Source organism: Alosa pseudoharengus, unplaced genomic scaffold, assembly GCF_046254945.1.
Source record: "Alosa pseudoharengus isolate Yale_2024_CS ecotype anadromous, Long Island Sound unplaced genomic scaffold, YU_APseudo_1.1 YU_APseudo_1.1_scf_8, whole genome shotgun sequence".
NCBI classification, from domain to species: domain Eukaryota; kingdom Metazoa; phylum Chordata; class Actinopteri; order Clupeiformes; family Clupeidae; genus Alosa; species Alosa pseudoharengus.
This window is the reverse complement of record NW_027468870.1, coordinates 9,513,984-9,533,919: the sequence shown is the minus strand read 5'-3', so window position 1 is coordinate 9,533,919 and position 19,936 is coordinate 9,513,984. Positions and strand designations below refer to the sequence as shown.

At 40.3% G+C, this 19,936-nt stretch overlaps 1 protein-coding gene across 1 annotated transcript; it reads left to right on the top strand.

Moving 5' to 3' along the window:
* The first annotated feature begins 2,641 nt into the window (after window positions 1-2,641).
* pygma (phosphorylase, glycogen, muscle A) lies at window positions 2,642-16,159 on the top strand. Its single transcript, XM_076275357.1, has 20 exons — window positions 2,642-2,957; window positions 5,475-5,576; window positions 5,677-5,755; window positions 5,895-5,998; window positions 6,084-6,215; window positions 6,358-6,469; window positions 7,799-7,881; window positions 8,012-8,155; window positions 8,653-8,745; window positions 8,918-9,064; window positions 9,259-9,422; window positions 9,659-9,773; window positions 9,856-9,957; window positions 10,071-10,218; window positions 10,425-10,483; window positions 12,651-12,792; window positions 13,192-13,399; window positions 14,683-14,817; window positions 15,191-15,257; window positions 15,381-16,159. Exons 1-20 carry the CDS (start codon window positions 2,715-2,717, stop codon window positions 15,528-15,530), a joined length of 2,529 nt encoding a protein of 842 aa, XP_076131472.1. The 5' UTR covers window positions 2,642-2,714; the 3' UTR covers window positions 15,531-16,159.
* The last annotated feature ends 3,777 nt before the right edge of the window (window positions 16,160-19,936 follow it).

The following is a 19,936-nucleotide window of genomic DNA, read 5'->3' as shown; positions in this document are numbered from 1 at the left end:
CACACTTACCATGTCTAATACTTGCATGAATAAATGTGCTGTAAAGAGAGTTTGCCTCCATTTAATTCTGAAATAGCAGAAATGGTCTGTAAATAACTGAAATGATTACTACATATATATGAAAGGTGGCATAATTATATAGGGTCATTTACTGCATTACAAATATGTTGTTGCCCCATATGGAAAAAGTCTGTAAAATTCATATGCTCATTTTAACAGTGCACACAATGACAGTGTGCTATTGTAAGGTGGAGCCTTAGTGTAGCTGGAACAGCTGTAGTAATGTGCTTTGCCTCCATCTAGTGGTCAAATCTTTCTGAAAGCATTGCCATACTTTAAAATATCAAACATGATCAGTAATCATTATTAATAAATCACCACATAAAAGGACACTTAATCTATTTTCAAAGTTAGTGATTTATTTATATATACATACATTAATAAAAAGTCCCCACTCTCCCCTCTGGTGGTTCTTCCTCCAAGCTCGGGTCCTCTACCCTGGGAGCCTCCAGCCTGCCAGCACCTTGAGTTCTGTCTGATGTTGCTGTCACTGGGTATTGCGACATCTATCACCATAGCTTTCTCTTGTCTATCTAGCACTACTATGTCCAGCTGGTTAGGCATTACCAATTTTTCAGTCTGTATCTTGGATACAGGATCTTGGCTTGGTCATTCTCAACCACTTTCAGAGATCCCATTTTGACTTTGGGACTTCCAGCCCATACTCGGCACAGATGTTCCTGTACACTATCCCAGACACTGGGTTATGGTGCATGCTCTGCCTGCTAGCATCCTGCACCCCACTTTTCTGTGCTGGACTGTTTCAGGGGCACCTTTACACAGCCTGCCCCTTGGGTCTTGCCTGGTGTGGTAGACCCTGACCTCTACTAAGCTTAAATTTAGGTTCTTGTGCTGCCATGATCAGTGCTTGTGTTTTCTTTCAGTCTAGCTTTGTTGAGCTACTGGTAGCTCCATTTCGCAGTCTGTAGCCATAACCACTCTTGATGATGATCTGGCTAAGGGTTTCAGGCCTATGGTGACAGAGCATGTCCTTGGCATCTCTATCTATCCAGGGGCGCCGGTGGGGGGGTCTAAGGGCCCAGCACTGACAGGGGGGCCCCAGAGACCCTATATACTATAATACTATATATTACCGGGGGGTCCAGAATTATTGTCTGTCATAGGGTCCACATTTTCTAGCAGCGCCCCTGCATCTATCTATCAAACTATCTATCTATATAGATAAGATGCAGTATATAGATGTAAAATACATAACATATAATCTAAATAGTTTTGCTATTGCCATCTACTGGTCTGGCATGGTATTGCACCTCTGAATACAGTATGCAGGCACTAGGCAGTGAATGAGCCATTCAATCATACATTTAGTCATTTATTGATCTTAAAATTCCAGTCCTGCCGTTGTTGACTTGATTACCAACATCACATAAACTGACGAATCAGAAAACATCAGGTTAGTTTTAACCTATACAACAAATTACATTTAGTGTCACCCTTTTCTTAAGATACAATGCTGAAAATAAAACTAATCAACATGTAAAACTGACTGTTCTGAAACCCAATTTGAAGATGTAGGCTACACCCTTTGTTATTTCTGTATTTCTTTCTGTAGGCCTATCTATCTTTCCCCCAAAATAACAATAGCCTACGAGTTATATATTGTTCCTATATCCATGTCAGCTATCCAGGTCTACATATTTGGTTGAAAATATGCTGTTTGAGTGTCCATGTTCAGTTCTTTACTTGTGACTGATGTGCTGTGCGGCTAGGGTTGATTGCCCTTCACTGACATTCACAGAGCATGCCTCTAAAATATCATGGCCTTTCAGATGGGTCAAGTGTAAAAGGTCCAGCTTCCATAGATGTGTTGGACATATGACCCTGGCTGGCCTATCATATGGATTCTGAGAGCTAAAATCTCATTAACTGTACACTTCCTGTAACATGATTTTTCACATATTCATTGAATATACATATATTTTATGATTTTATTTATTTTAACTGTAGGGGTAGGCTAGAGCACTTACTTCCACCTGTGCCATATTCCAACGGAGGAGGGGAACCAAAACTGAATTAGTGGATAAGACCCGTGTTTCGGATCCACTCCAAAAGGGTTCTTTGTTGGCCCATGCTACACCTTTCCACGTTTCCAACTTTCATGAAAATCGGGGCCGCTACTTTTGCGTAATCCTACATAGGCTACAATCAGACAAACCGGACCCATTGACGGAGGTAGGCTATAGGCTTAATTCAAATGAAAAATCTAACATGAATAAAAGTGAGCAAATTCACATTTTTAAAACCACCTGTCAAAAAATCTATCAAACATGTTATCCTGTCTATCATTGATCATTCTTAAAGAGCAGAAATATTGTTAAATCAAACATTTTCTAAAAATGTTTTTTTTATATTTATTGTGTCGGTTTCATTTGTATGTTAGAGAGAGAAAATGTAGGTTATTTAATTATAACACTTTAGTCCACATTTTTATTGTTGCAATTATTACATCTAGGCTACGATTGGCTGCCTTCTTCTTACCCCGCCTTCTTCTCAATATTAACGAAGTCGGTAGACTATTAAAGTCAACTGTCTTGACAGTGTCGGTTGGGTACCAGCTAGCTTCAGTAGACTACAGTTGAGGTGTCCTGATCTCTGTGTTTGCCTGTGGTCCGTGTTTACATTAGCCTTCCAAGATGTCGAAACCGCTGTCAGATCACGACCGGAAAAAGCAGATTTCGGTGCGTGGCCTCGCTGGAGTTGAGAACGTCACAGACCTCAAAACCAACTTCAACCGCCACCTTCACTTCACGCTGGTCAAAGACAGAATTGTTGCCACAAAGCGGGACTATTATTTTGCTCTCGCCAACACCGTGCGCGATCATCTGGTTGGCAGATGGATCAGAACCCAGCAGCACTATTACGAGAAAGACCCCAAAGTAAGTCATCAATTAAGAAAGAATATTTAATTCATGTCAGAAAAGAAAAGTTTGACTAAGAATTGTAGTGGTGGACAATCTATTACCCCCATTATTGTGGACTTCACAGTGCTCCATGTAGTAAAGTGAAATGTTCATAACGTCAATTTGTATACATATATTCTAGCTCTAGAAATCCAGAAATTGATGTCTGGTAGGCTAACTGCAGATGAAAGCTGACCTCTGAAATGCCACAAGCCTGCCTATGACCCATGCCCTTTTCATATATCCCTCCAGACTTGTGAAGCATGACTTATTTATAAATGCATTGCTTAAAGTGAACACTCCCTAGATATACTTCTTGAGAACAAAGCAACTACTTTTAAACAATCTCAAGATGTTGGTCCCATGACCATTTTCCCCATTTCCTATGATCCAATCCAATGCAGTAGGCCTATACAACCACTGTATCTTAGGGTTTAGTCCCCAGGCAAGACATGATATTCTTTTTACGATGAACCAGGATACAGTTGTTTGAATGAACATTGCATATAGTTGCCCTCAACCATTCAGAAGTCATGTGTCGACTTTATTTGTGGGAATAGCATTTTGAGTCAGTGTGCAACTGTAATCGAGGGGCCTGGAACTATGCCAAAGACCCTCTAGGAAGAAAGGTCATAGGTTATGACCCTCAAAAAAAGGTCATGGTTGAAAACTATACTCATATCAAGGTTGAGCAGTCATTTACCATGAAACATGTCAGGTCATCAGACTTAACTGCAATGTCAGCTGTATTCAGCCATTTGGAACAAGGAACCTGCCTGTATGTTTTTAGCATTTCACCCAAAGATCACATACAGCATGAATGATCAAAATCTGTGGTTAAGCCAAGGCTTTTTCTTTAGCATATCAATTTAATATTTACTTCCTCAAATAGCAAATATTTCCTGTAGATCCTGTAGATGTACATCAGAATCCCTCTGAGCTTTTCATCCTCTTCGACATTGAAAATCCAAGCATGGCTTGTACTAAATAGCTTTGTTGATTTCAATGTGATACAGTTACCAACATAGTAAAGTTTACCAGCTGTGTTAGTTTACTCAGCTGGTTCACTAATATGCTACATAGCAAAGTTTCAAACAGCATTTGGTAAGGCCCTGCAGATGACATGCACAAGATGACAGATAAATAGTTATTGAATGCTTGTCACAGTGTGCTGCCATATATGATATTTATATAATATATGTGCTGCACACAGAGATTTTTTATTTCCTTGCATGAGTAAGCTGTTCTACAATGTCATAACTGATAATTAGCACAATCGCCGTAAGTCATAAAACCATGAAATCTCTCATGGAAAATGTACTTTTTGGCAAAAAATTGGTCTTGAACATTTTAGATTTCATATCTCATATATCATAATTTATCATGTGCATCATTTCATAGTCACTGCAGAGTTCTAATCATCGTCTATGTAACCTTTGTGAGTGAACCCCAGTGGGGTTATTTTTACTCCAGTCAAAATGCCACTGTTATGTAATACCTCTGACCTTCCTCTCTCCCTCTCTCTCTCTGTTCCTGCAGTCTCAAACACCGACGTTGAGAAAACTCGAAATGTCAAAGATTCACGTCTCAGGCTCCCTCTGTCTGAAGAGACTTATAATAGACACCATTGCTAAGCCTAGATATTCCCTTGACAGTCATTGCATGTGGCTGTAGACTGGGAGTTCAGGAGCGTAGTCCTCCCTCCTGAGAGCTGGTGCACTCACCCGAGCCCTCGGGATGAATTCCCTTGAGGCTGATAATGTAACAAGTAGACAGACACAGAGATGGCCTTGTGTTTGAGACGGGGAGCGATATCATTGAAAATGATTGTGGCCTTCTGTCTGTCACAGGGGAGTGTTTTTGTCTCTAATAAAGTAATAAATCAGATGTAGGAGCAGGAAGTGTGAGCTGGCAGGATATTACAGGGTTGCTATCCCATGGCATACAAACAAACTCCTCACAGTCAATTTCTTGTGTCCCTGAGGGACTTTCTCTTTTTCCTTCCACAATAAGAAACATGCTCAGATATGTTTGCAGTACACAGATACTGTGCACCATTGCTATATAATATAAATAGTTAAATCCTATATGCAATTTATCATGTTTTTCAGGAAACTAATGTAGAAATATCCTCCTCAATAGGTAATTGTTTTTATTCTAAAGTTAGCTGCTTTGTAGTTATCACTAAAAAGAACTGGACCAAGACAGGCACGTGCAAACCTATTTACGCTAATACAATAAATAATTTTTAATTTATGTCGTAAACAGAGTTAGTTATCACTAAATGTAATTCATATCTGAGGATATGAAATAAGCTAAAATGTCCACATGGTTCAGTTGAATTACCTAATTAGGAAACTCAATGCCTGACAGTTACTTTTGCATGTTGCACACAGGGGGTGGGGTGGGGGGGGTGGACTGCTGATGTTGTGTGGTAGTGATGGTGTGTGAGGCCTCATGAAATTCTTTCTCCTCTTTCCTCATCCCCATTAGCGTGTCTACTACATCTCCCTGGAGTTTTACATGGGCCGCACACTGCAGAACACCATGGTGAACCTTGCACTGGAGAATGCTTGTGATGAGGCCATGTACCAGGTGAGCATCCCCAACATGTCTCCTGTCGTCAAATGATGTAACAGTGGCCACTGGCCAGGGGGTAGAGGGCTTTCATGAGAACTCTGAAATGGTTTTACAGCTTGGTTTGGAGATGGAGGAGTTGCAGGAATTGGAGGAGGATGCTGGTCTTGGAAACGGTGGCTTGGGTAGACTGGCTGGTAAGTTGAGTTCTTTATGCAAAGCGAAGAGGTGAGAAGTGTAAACTGATAATTGCTGTTTAGTTCATTTTGGTTATTTTACACACAAGAGAGTGAGTGCTTCCACTGATGTGGTTTTTACTGCCTCGTCTGTTTTCAGCTTGCTTCCTTGACTCCATGGCGTCCCTGGGTTTGGCTGCTTATGGCTATGGTATCCGTTATGAGTTTGGAATTTTCAACCAGAAAATTCATAATGGCTGGCAGGTAAGTTGTGACCGACTTTCTACAACGTGCCGTTTTGTACTGCTGGTTTGAACCATGATTGGCTCATCCATCCCATAACTGATAGGTTGAGGAGGCCGATGACTGGCTTCGTTATGGCAACCCTTGGGAGAAAGCTCGTCCAGAATACATGAGGCCAGTGCACTTCTTTGGCAGGACAGAGCACACTCCTGATGGTGTGAAATGGGTCGACACCCAGGTGAAGTCACGAAAGCATGAACATTATTAATAATTATTATTATCATTATGAATGCACATTTACAGAATGACTGTTGAAGGGCATACTGTGGGAGTGTAGTAATAAGAGGATTAAGACCCATGCTCTTCTGCCATACTGACAGGTGGTGTTGGCCTTGCCATACGACACCCCTGTACCAGGATACAGGAACAATATTGTGAACACCATGCGTCTGTGGTCTGCCAAGGCTCCCTGTGATTTCAACCTGAAAGACTGTGAGTTAATATCTATGCAGACATGTTATTTAAACAAACACATGTGTGTTAATCCCAGATTTCTGTGACTGGCATGTATTTTCTGTGTCAGATCAAAGTATGTGTGTGTGTGTGCGTGTGTGTTTGTGTGTGTGCGTGTGTTTGTGTGTGTGTGTGTGTGTGCGCACATGTGAATGTCTCTTATTAATTTTGAATTTAAACTAACTTCATTTTCTTAATATTTGTGCTATGCTGTCCCATAGCTGATCCTAAGGATGCTGATCCATATTCATTTCTGAGCCCAGCATAACCCAGCTTTGTGGGGCATGCGGTTGGCTGCATGTGTAGGCCGGCTGAAAGTGTGGAGTGTGCTGTGTTGTTCTGCTTCAGCGCATGTTGAGAGTACAATAAGGTACCTTGCAATATTCATCTCAGTAGTAAGGCCTCTCAAACGGCCAGTCAGAATAGAGCTGCCTGTCTGACTCTCACAGGTTGGAAACTAATCAAATTGCTAAATGGGCGGCTTACAAACTAGAATTGACTTCAGAGTTGTTGATATACCTCTAAACATTCTAAAATATGTGATTTAAGGCGTTTTGGCTGTTTGGTGAAGAATAAAGAGCTCCCCAGAAAGGCAGTTTGTAATGTTTATGAAGGGGATGATGAGAGAGGCAGAGTCATGACAGCTCTATCTGTCTGGATGTGCTAATATTCCCTTTCTGTCGGCACTCTTAGAGCAGCAGTTCAAGTGCTATCCTTAACAAAGTGAAATCACACCTTAGTCCTGATGAGGCTACTAACCTAGGTTAATTAGATTAATAATTCATAATTTAATTAATTAACCACACCAGTCATGTTAAGTGAACATGAATGGTATGCTTATGGATAACAATGTCAGGCATTATTAAAATTTGTGTTTTTATATTACTGTTATTGTATTATTATTATTATCATTATTATTATTATACATTGGATTGGATTGGACTCGGCATATAGTTAATTTCACTGCTTCTTACTGAGATTACTGCATAGCTCTTTCAATTGCATATTTCAGGGTCCATAAAATGAATCACACATTATGCAAACATTTTAAGCTCGGATAGGCCACACATCACCTGACCCGTGTTGTGTAATGTTAAGTAAGCTTGGTTGTTGATCATCCACTGTGGGAAATCCCTTACATATATCTCAATGATTCTGTCCTAACCTGTCCTGTGTATATCTGAAATGTTTAGTGCATGAAAAGGGGGCTTGCAAAGAATCCATACAGTATATATACTATATATATATATATATGGTCCATTGTGCTGTAAACTGACATGTGATATTGTTTGCTTTTTTATTGAATAGTCAATGTTGGTGGTTACATTCAGGCTGTGTTGGACAGAAATGTGGCAGAGAATATCTCCCGTGTCCTGTACCCAAATGACAACGTAAGACTTGTCATGCTTGCACACACACACTCTCTCTATCTCTCTCTCTCCTGTTTTGATATAAATCATACACAGACAAGATGTCGTAGTAGCATTTTAAATAATGTAACACATGTCTGTCCTGTTCCAGTTCTTTGAAGGGAAGGAGCTGCGTCTGAAGCAGGAGTACTTTGTGGTGTCTGCCACCCTGCAGGACATTATTCGCCGTTTCAAGGCCTCCAAGTTTGGCTCTAGGGATATTGTGCGCACTGACTTCGCTGAGCTGCCTAAAAAGGTAAGATTACTCACTCACCATTTGCCTGAAGAAGACCCAGCAGGGTCGAAACGTTGCCTTTGTACATTAAATATGGGAGTCTAAAGCAGTGTTGCGGACATTATATATTTTTTTCACAAGATTACTCATTGACCGTAGTAGTAGCAACTTTCTCTGCCCTGATGTCTTTGAAATAGATGACAATCACAGCTATTGTTATGTTTGTCTGTGTGTCTGTGTGTGTGTGTGTGATATACATGTGCATACATGCATTTATATCCTTTGTTACCATGTAGAACCATTGTTCTGTCATGCGTTCCGTCATTCATGTAAACAAAGTTACATAATAAATTATGTGGATGGATGGCTGACCAATGAGCTTCATTAGTTGGCTCCCACTCATCAGCCTAAGAGACAGTAGCGAGCTGTGCATATTTGTTAAAGTCGACTGAGCACCAAACTCTGCTCTGAGTCTGCGCTGCACTCTCTCATGCTCTCCTGTGCCTCTCCATGTGCAGGTGGCCATCCAGCTGAATGATACTCACCCAGCCCTCGCCATCCCCGAGCTGATAAGGGTGTTGGTGGATGAGGAGAAGTTGCCCTGGGAGAAGGTGAGAACTGCTTAAGACTTGTAGCACAGTGTTAGACCTGTTTTATGATGAGACCTTTTGGAGGTACCTCCAGCTGTAGTATTATTTTGCCATGCAGAAAGCGATTTCGATTCAATCCTTGATGTTAAATTTGGTTCTGTGTGTGTGTGTGTGTGTATGTTTATTTGGTCAGGCCTGGGATATCTGTGTGAAAACATGTGCCTACACTAATCATACAGTCCTGCCCGAGGCCCTGGAGCGCTGGCCCATTGATCTGTTCCAAAACCTGCTGCCTCGCCACCTTGAGATCGTCTATGAGATCAACAGGCGCCATATGGAGGTGAGTCTGTGTTACTGCACACAGCCAAAACAAAGAGGAGAACATGGTGTAGTGTAAGACTTCACATATAATTTACAGTAGTTTCTTATATATGGCCTATAAGTCCAGAATGTGAAATAGGCCCATATTTCTAGAGCTTTAAGAGCAGTCAACAGCAGTTGAAATGATTCCAACATTTCCATTGTACTCTTCAGCGCGTTGCAGCCAAGTTCCCTGGCGACGTTGAGCGCCTGAGGCGTATGTCTCTGATTGAGGAAGGAGGTCAGAAGAGAGTAAATATGGCTCACTTGTGCATCGTCGGGTCCCATGCAGTCAATGGAGTGGCCCGCATTCACTCTGACATCATCAAAGCATCTGTGTATGTGCAAACAGACACACACACACACACACACACACACAAACGCACACACACACACACACACACACACACACACACACACACACACACACACACACACCATTACACCCATTATATCATTACACACACACAAACGATTAAAAGTACCAAGTTCAGCACCCAACCCTAGTCATGAGGACACTGATGACGGTGGAGAAAAGTCTTTAATGTTGGTAATGTTGGTACCATCTGCTCAGGTTTAAGGACTTCTATGAGATGGATCCCCAAAAGTTCCAGAACAAGACCAATGGCATCACTCCCCGCCGCTGGCTGGTCATGTGTAACCCTTCTCTTGCGGAAATCATTGCAGAGGTGAGGGTCTCATTTTTAAAATAATGTTTATTTGTTGGAGGAAATGCTGTATAGTAATATTTGTTTGGTTTGTGAACGTCAGAAAATTGGAGAAGAATACATCCGTGATCTTGGCCAGTTGAGAAAACTTGAGAAATTTATCAATGATGAGGCATTCATCCGTGACATTGCCAAAGTCAAACAGGTAAAGGTCCTCAGGAATTCTCATGTTCTCAGGTGAGTTTGGACGTAATTACCAGTCAGTAAGTTCTAGTAAATAGATTAATAAAGCACCACACCTCTTTGTCACCCTCGTAGGAGAACAAAATGAAGTTTGCCGCACACCTCGAGGAGCACTACAAGGTGAAGATCAACCCTAACTCCATGTTTGACATCCAAGTCAAGAGAATCCACGAGTACAAGAGACAGCTGTTGAACTGCCTGCACATCATTACCTTCTACAACCGTGAGCAATCCACTCATCTTCATCTAGCCAAGCATTGAGCGTTTAGTCTGATGCTAATGATTAATGAACAGCCTTGATTATTGATTGATTATTACTGATCTCTAATGATTAATGAACAGCCTTGATTATTGATTGATTACTACTGATTTCTAATGATTAATGAACAGCCTTGAGTATTGATTGATTATTACTGATATCCTCCAAAGGTATCAAGAAAGAGCCCAATAAGCAATGGACACCCAGAACTATCATGATCGGCGGAAAGGTGCTCTACCTAACTTTTGCTTGTTTCACAGGAGTAGACTGACAAAATAGATAGTCGTGAAATGGAATGAATTGAAACATTCACGTGAAAAATAATTTTGAAAAGACACTTTGCCTTTAGCTCTCAGCATATTGTAATTTTTGTGTGACATTGCAGTTGAATTTTAGTAATTTACCAGCCTTTTGCTAGATTTATTTTCTTGAACTTCAGTTGTATAAAAAAGTATAACAAATAATACTTATTGTGTGATGAAAACAACTGCCACCATAATTAAACAAAAAAATAGATGGAGAAAGTCTCTCAATAGTTTAGGTAGAAAAACTCCTGTTTTGTCTTGTTTTTGTTAAGCACATTTTGACATATTAGTGAGATATAAGTTTTTTATATTAGTTACATTTAACAAAACATACAACACACTCCTCATTTATTGGCACCCCTGGTAAACTTGAGTGAAAAGAATTAGCAAAAGAATGAACTGTTGACAATTTTCCTTGGAAAAATCCAACCTTGAAGGGAAGCAACTTTGTTGTGAGAAACAAAGATATCTAATAAAGAAATACATACATATGTATGACATATGCCATCGCGAGAGTATTCAATTGTCAGTTAACGCAAACCGTTTGTGTTACTTAGTAACGAGATAGAACTTATTATGGTCTGAGCGCTACGATACACTTGCCGCTTGCCTCTGGCCAATGTGATCCCCACCTAAAGCAGGGGGTTTGAGGCCATTCCTCTGTACAAAATCTCTCCAGATCGTTCCTAGGTCCTCACTTGTGCATTTTTCTCTTTGGCACTGTTTTTCTATGGAGTTCAGAGAGACTGAAATGGCCATGGCAGAAACTTCATTTTGTAAACCATGTTTGTGTTGATTTGGACATGTGTTTCACCCACTTATATTTTTCTTTATCTTGGAGTTGAGGTTCCAATGACCTTTGGAATAACAGCCCCACAATATCACAGACCCTCCACCATCTCATTAGGCTGTATATAGTCATTTTCATTTCATCTGACTGTAGAACACAATTCAGGCAATGTCCCTGTAGCATTCAAGATTCAATAACTCCAATAATTTACATGTGTAATTACAGTTTTTCTCAGTCGCTTTGGTACTATTCTCACATCACTATTAACATTTGCACAGCAGTTAGTGCATTTCTCAAAACAATTAGTGCAAACGGCAAAACCTGGTGGATGACCTGCAAAAGCACGTCACTTGCTCAAAATGGATAGTCCATTCCACAAAAGCAGGTATTCATGTCAATGAAACTGTCAGTGTCATCAAAATGAGAAGTCTTGACACCATCGTCTATGAACAAGATAGTCAAATGGCTTTGTCATGTTTTCATTATGACAGTTCTCTCAGTGTTTTCCAATGCAAAAAAAGGTCAGAACTCGGTGACACTACCTGAATATGCTCAAGACAGAACTATACAGTACTTGTACAGCCATTTGAAAACTACAGTAAAGTTACACATTACACACAGTGAGTACAAGACACTGAATACGTACATTTTTACTGTATGCTCTTTGCAATTCTACAGCATTGTGACAGAATTTGATAACTAGTTCACCAATTTTGTATGTAATGACTCAAGCAATGAAATGAAGACTTTTAGTTTTATTGGGAACGACTATTCAGTATCCATAAGTATAGTTCATTTTGACTGACATGACATAAGCAAATGATAATGTTAAAAAACAGCAGAGAATTGTATGAAAGCAACTGATACATGTCCAAAAGCATTTGCAATTTGTTCAGAGGAAGGAGAAATTGCTACTATGATGTGCACAAATGACTAAATGTTGTGGAGGTTGAACTAATAGTTATGAGAATTTTCATTCTGATCTGAAAAAAGCACCAAAGCGACTGAGAAAACCTGTAAATGACAGAAAACGCTTTTTCCTGGCATGCCTTGTAAATAATCTATTAGCACAGAGGTCACATTTGCACTGAGCATGGAGGTCATTTCTTCTCATTGTGGGATTAAGATAAATACCACACGGTTATATTTTATACCAGCTTTTTTAGCCAACTTTATTAGGGGTGGCAATAAATATTTCGTTTTTTATTTATCCTTTATTTTACCTTGTGAGTCCCGTTGAGATCTTACATCTCTTTTTCATCTCTTTGTCTAACAAGTTCTATTTTCTTTGCTTGTGTCAGGCTGCACCTGGCTACCACACCGCTAAGATGATCATCCGTCTCATCACTGCCATTGGTGAGATAGTCAATCATGACCCTGTTGTGGGCGACCGCCTGAAGGTCATCTTCCTGGAGAACTACAGAGTCACTCTTGCTGAGAAAGGTACATGGCTCTGTTATTTTTTTTGTTTGTTTTAAATTGTGCTATATAAATAAACTTGACTATGACTATGACTATGTTATTTATTGTCAAGGTGGTTATGTTTTCACCCTTATGTGTTATGGTCATGTTATGGTTATGGTCATGGTATTTGCCGCTTTTCTCCAAAGCAACTTACAGTATATGAACACTACATAGTTAAAAATAATAGTTTCAAATATTGCCCGTTTGTTTGTTTGTTTGTTTGTTTGTTTGTTTGTTTGTTTGTTTGTTAGCATGGGCCAAGAAAGAACCCATGAAGTTCTATGGAGCGGATCTGACTCACAGAGTACCTGCATGAATAACGTTGTGAGTGAAAGAGCAAACCTTTTAAAAGTGTTCACTGTTCTCCTTTCCATCCAGCCGTTCCTGCCGCCGACCTCTCAGAGCAGATCTCCACTGCGGGCACAGAGGCATCTGGCACCGGCAACATGAAGTTCATGCTGAACGGTGCCCTCACCATTGGCACTATGGATGGCGCCAACGTAGAGATGGCAGAGGAGGCTGGCATGGACAACATCTTCATCTTTGGCATGAGAGTTGACGAAGTGGAAGCGATGGACAAGACGGGGTGAGTTGGAAATACAGACGCCCATATGCTACAGAGAACGCAGTACGCCTGCGTGTTACTCACTAGAACATTCCATCTGTTAAATATACATTATTACACGGCTCTTCATAATGCTGAAGATTGCTCCGTTCACTTGAATGGGCCTTCCCAACGTTCGGTGGTCTGATATTTCTCGATAACAGACCGTTGCTAAGTATAACAGACCACTGTCATGCGCGCCGGGGTCCGGTTCACCCTGTCTGAACCTATTTCCCGATAATGACCGGCGTTCTATACATTATCCCTTATGTATGCAACGACTCGCTACTTCTGAGGTTATTTTTAACAAGCAAATAGCGTTGCTATGTTCTTTAAATCAATTTTCATGACATATGATCTGGGTGAGACAACCCCACAAAAATGTATATAAAAAAAGGTATACAGATTGACATCATCACCAACTATTTCAGCTAAAGTCACGAATTAGCACCCTTTCATCAGTGCCTTCTATGCTGTTGGTGGTCGTGCCTTTTCAGTAGTTAGATTTCTAAAGCCTGTAGATTTCAAAACTAGATGTACCGCAAAGCGGCTCAAAATATGATCACCGCTCAGTCTGTTTCATCCTTGTGGGGCAGAACTCGGTGACACTACCTGAACATGCTCAAGACAGCACTATACAGTACTTGTACAGCCATTTGAAAACTACAGTAAAGTTACACATTGCTGTAGTTAGGGGAGTAATTGAGTACAAGACACTGAATACGTACATTTTTACTGTATGCTCTTTGCAATTCTACAACATTGTGACAGAATTTGATAACTAGTTCAACAATTTTGTTTGTAATGACTCAAGCAATGAAATGAAGACTATTAGTTTTATAGGGAACGACTATTCAGTATCCATAAGTATAGTTCATTTTGACTGACATGACATAAGCAAATGATAATGTTAAAAAACAGCAGAGAATTGTATGAAAGCAACTGATACATGTCCAAAAGCATTTGCAATTTGTTCAGAGGAAGGAGAAATTGCTACTATGATGTGCACAAATGACTAAATGTTGTGGAGGTTGAACTAATAGTTATGAGAATTTTCATTCTGATCTGAAAAAAGCACCAAAGCGATTGAGAAAAACTGTAAGTGAGTGTTCCTCAAGCTCCCACAGCAGTAGTGTTGCACTTTGCTGCCATCTGGTGGTCACATTTCGTATTGCTTTGAATCAGCAATAACACTGAAGGTACAGTAGATGGGCTTTCATGAAGAAATTGACTAGCTGCTAAAGTGTCATTATTGTTCCATACAGTTACAATGCCTATGACTACTACAACCGCCTTCCAGAACTGAAACAAGCCATTGACCAGATCGCCGGTGGTTTCTTCAGCCCCAAGGAGCCTGATCTCTTCAAGGACATTGTCAACCTACTGATGCACAATGACAGGTACTGAGCCAAACAAACTGGACACATTGTAACCTACTCAGAATCTGTGGGTATGATTTAAACACACACACACACACATACAAATGCACACATGTTCAACCCACTGCCCTAGCCCTGTACACACATCTGATTATGCTTATGGATGATTTATTTTGCATCCAGTTAAATTAATTAATCCAATGATCCAGTAGATAGTCAGAAACATTTTTACACATTGTAACCTAACTCACAATCCTGGGGTCTGATTTTAATTTTAATTTTTATTTTTAATTTTTACACACACAAGATTACCGTAATAGATGATTCCCTTTGCTAATTGTATCCAGTTAGATTACCCAGTATCTGATCAGTCCCATGTTTATTTGATGCACAGATTCAAGGTGTTTGCTGACTATGAAGACTACATCAAATGCCAGGAAAAAGTCAGTGCTCTCTACAAGGTTAGTGTGAGATTGTATTTCTCTCTCTCTCTCTCTCTCTCTCTCTCTCTCTCTCTCTCTCTCTCTCTTTATATATTTTAATTTCTCATGTTTTTTTGCTGTCCCTACCATGACTCTCTGCAGAACTCCAAGGAATGGACCAAGAAGGCGATCTATAACATCGCTGGCAGTGGCAAGTTCTCCAGTGACCGCACCATTGCCCAGTATGCCCGTGAGATCTGGGGCATGGAGCCCACGTTGGAAAAGATCGCGGCTCCAGATGACCCTAAGTAAATGCCTTGCTCTCAAGAGTCTCATGTCAAGCACAGCACGTTGGAATTGTGAGGAGATTTAAATTGAACATCTGAGAGAAAAACGGTGTTAATGAAGTTTATGGAGGAAGTGTCTTAAGTTCTAAATGAAAGCCTACACTGCTGTGTCCTCTGCTATTGTCAAGTATACAGCCACGCACTTACGCTTTAGACTCACCCTCAGCCCAGACATGCTAGAAGCTATACTGTATGTCCAATAGTAACAGAGCCACCAAGAAAAATGGATACATTTCACCATCTTTCCAGTTTATGACGAACAATAAATAACATCACAAAAGCAAGACAGTCTGGTGTTACTCATGATATTAGATCCTTAATGAAGTCACATAGTCAGGTGGGTAGACCACTGTCTTGTATGTACCCTTTTGAAGAGTGTGTCTTACTCTGATCAGTTTACCCCATATGAACGAGATGTTTTTGTATGAATGTATTGTAATCTGTTTTTTTGGAAGCTTGGGAACCTTGTTTGAACACAGGCATTACTCTCACCAGGGTCAGAAACACCTAAAAACTTATGCCCAACTGAAGTGTTGTTTATTTTTCAAGAAACTTGTATTAAACTACTGTAAACAAATAAAATAATAAACAAAGGTATTGTGATGTCCATTGCAATGCTATTGAAAGCCATGCAAAATCATATGAACCTAATTTAAATGGTAGGCAAAGTGGAAAGTCTAAAGTATAACTAAAGCTCATTTAATAACTAGGCAAAAAGCAATTGGCTAATAATAATAATACGTTTATTTTATATAGCGCCTTTCTCAAACCCAAGGTCTGTGCATCACTAACGGAGGAAGGGTCAGAAGCGGGCAATGTTGCGGAGGTGAAAGAAGGCAGTCTTAGTGCTAATTTAACCCCCCTATGCACACACTCATGGCTAATTTAACACACTATGCACACACTCATTTCCATACACAAAAGTTGCAAGAGTGGGGATGGAGACAAATTGACAAGCGTGATTTATTTTTGCGGAGAGAATGTACAGGACTGAGCGGCGGTCATGTTTTGTACCGTTTTGCGGTACATCTAGCTTTTGCCAGAGGTTGTATATGGTCTGCACAATAGATAGACTTATAGGTAAACAATGGTGAAAATCTTGTAGTCAAAATCTCTACTTCAACCTCGATTCGAACCTCTTGGACAAAGTGACAAGTAACTGTCATATGCTGCACACCGTATCATCAGCGTCAACATCGCCACAGAGCTGAGAGCATACAAGAGTGAATAGAGGGTTACCAACTATAGAGGATACAACTGTTTCATCTGTACATCTGATTTAGACGTGTTTAAAAGTTCATTCAAAGCAGTCATTGATTTACAAGGTCAGCCTGTGTGAACCAATGGATTAACGTTATAACCCAGGAATAAAAAAACAGATAATTCACAGATAAAACGTATGAAATGTAGTCCATCATAAAGTCTCTGTTATTTGCAGGTGTGCCGGTCCACGAGCTACTATACATCATTAACTACCTTAGTCCTGACTACTGAAGTATGAAAACGATCATGGTTCAGTATAAGTATATATACTCTTTTGATCCCGTGAGGGAAATTTGGTCTCTGCATTTATCCCAATCCGTGAATTAGTGAAACACACTCAGCACACAGTGAACACACAGTGAGGTGAACCACACACTAATCCCGGCGCAGTGAGCTGCCTGCAACAGCAGCGGCGCTCGGGGAGCAGTGAGGGGTTAGGTGCCTTGCTCAAGGGCACTTCAGCCGCGCCTACTGGTCGGGGTTCAAACCGGCAACCCTCCGGTGTACAAGCACTAACCAGTAGGCCACAGCTGCCCCAAAACTTCAAACTTACAAAGTACTGTTAGTATGACGGTTTTGGAGAAACAGTCATAATTTTGATGTTGGTTAGCTGAACAATGCATCGTACCATGTTAGTAAAAAGCTAACCTCCGTAGTTTTCACAGGTAACACACCACAGGTCAGTCTGGCAAGGAGGCCATTGACACCCATTTCCAGTTTTCCAAAAACCTAGAAACCAATCACAATGGCAGATTCAGCATGGACTGATGGTGACAGCATTAAACAGATATGAATGTGTATTTTCCTTGGAATTGAGTAAGCAACTGTATTCAAAACCTTTGTTTACAAGAAATATTTGATTTCTGCACTTTGAAACAATTTGGTAAGAGTTTAATGCAACAATTTAAGTTTAATTTCACTGCTGGTGAATGAAGGCTTTCCAGACCGACCCTCAATCTTAATTGACATTAACCAGGCTAATTTGTTTCCATCCAACGAACAACACGTCTACTCAAATATCCTGACACGTGAACCACAATCATACACACATTAACCTGAACAGACCCTGTGAGATAAGCGTTCAGTCCACTATCTGCATTACAGTACTATGGTTGTAAAACATTGAGGATAGCCTTTTTAAATGGGTCACCTGTCTCTTGTGCTGGTTAGAGAGCACAGTCGGTCTGTTCTGGATCCTTGCCCCTTGTGCGTGACAAATGCAAAATCCCCCCCCGAGTGTCTGCAAGGCTGTGAGGCTGTCTCCAGGGCTGGGCACGGCGCAGACAGCCCGAGTGCCATGCTTTGCCACCTGGCTGCAGGCCATCACCTTTGACTAATTAAACCGGTTTGTGGAGAGCAAGAGAGAAAGAGAGAGTTCTCTGGGTTCTTCTGAGTGAGTCCACTGAGTCTTCTGTACTGGCATCTCATGCTGTTCCCCTGGTCAAACAGAACAAATTCCTCAGAGCCAACTGTGAGGGGAAATAACCCCGCTTGGCTAAATCACTCTTTATTATGCCTGTGCTTTTACTGTGCCTCTTAACATAGATGTGTATTGTGTAACCATTTCTGTATATTAACTAGGGTCCTTTTGCATGTCATGTCCCAGCAAGGCCGCAGCTATAGAGTCAACATTGAGGGGAACCAAATATATCCAACCCATCCATATACCACGCACTGACTGCATGAAAACATTTACTGCATGGGAGGGACATGTATAATGGGGATGACCTGTAAATGTGTTTGTGTGTGTGTGTGTGTGTGTGTGTGTATTAAGACAGAAACTATGAGGGGCTGTTTGGGACATTATTCAGAACTAGCTTGCATATACACATGTAAAACCAAACTCATTCACACACTACAGTGAAAACCTCACTCACATACCAATGAAAAGCTTTCACACAAACAACTGAAAACAACTGAAATGATACGATTACATACACAACTGAAAACCTCTCATAAACACTGGTGAAACCTTTTACATACACTATTGAAATGCTCTCACACACACACTAGTAAAATGCACGTATATACACCATTGAAAAACATCCTCTCACACACACATAATGTATATGCAAGCTAGTTCTGAATAATGTCCCAGACGAGCCTTCATAAGAAACAATGTCTCATTCAATGTCTTATCTCATTTAAGTCACTGCAAAAACCAAAAGCTTACCTCAATAGTTTTAGTTTTAGGACTAACAGTTTTTTCTTAAAAGCTGTTCAAAAATCTGCTGACTAGCTCACAAGATAAGATAGAGGCTCTGTTGCTATGGTTGTCAATTCTTGCACAGGCAGTGATTGATCACAGTGATTGGCTGATGAGTGACTGGTCTGTGCCCATGAGAAGGCATGCACCAAATAAATACCACAAATGATGAGAGATAAACACATAAACAAAGAAGGCAGACTACAAACAGATGCACTGTCTGTTGACAGAGTAGAGACTAGGCTATGTTTGCTCTGTTTTTAGATTGCATCTGTATGATGACACGTTAGCATTGACAGGAAGGAAGTCATTTACAACAAAATGTTGTATATATAGTTAACATTTAATGTGTGTGTGGATGCTTTGTTTAATTTTGACCGAAACATCTTATTCCAGAGAGAAAGAAAGGGACAGCCTAAAGGAGAGCCTATGGTAAATAATCTTTAAATGTGAAGGGTCACCTGCAGTGCATTTATAAAGACTTGGGAAATATACTTGGGAAGACCCCAAAACTCTCTTCTTTTCTTGACCTCTAATGAAGTCCCTTCTCTCTGTTGTCTCCCTCTTGCATTATAAAACGATATGTTTCTTTCTTCGCTGTTGAATATTTAAATGATAAGTATATGCATTATTTGATAACAAGGCTATTTTAGGCCATATTCATGATGAAGGTAATCAATCCAATATTGTATATAGTGGTATTGAGGGGTCCCCCTATGATATGTCCCCCTCAAAGTATATTATGATTACTGCCTTGTGTCCCAGTAGTTTCAATTCACTGTGTAGTTTTCAAGCTTTTCATGGCAGGCTTCTACCATTAAGAAAAGAGACAATGAGAAAAATAAATGCACTTTGGTAACTACTGATCTAAACCATTGCATCTGATTTGATATCATTTTCAC

Excerpts from the sequence above, each read along its gene's own strand:
- pygma (XM_076275357.1), top strand. The coding sequence starts at position 2,715 with ATGTCGAAACCGCTGTCAGATCACGACCGGAAAAAGCAGATTTCGGTG. Across the intron at positions 6,216-6,357 it reads TGAAATGGGTCGACACCCAG|GTGGTGTTGGCCTTGCCATA; the intron begins GTGAAGTCACGA and ends CCATACTGACAG. Across the intron at positions 9,774-9,855 it reads TTGCGGAAATCATTGCAGAG|AAAATTGGAGAAGAATACAT; the intron begins GTGAGGGTCTCA and ends TGTGAACGTCAG.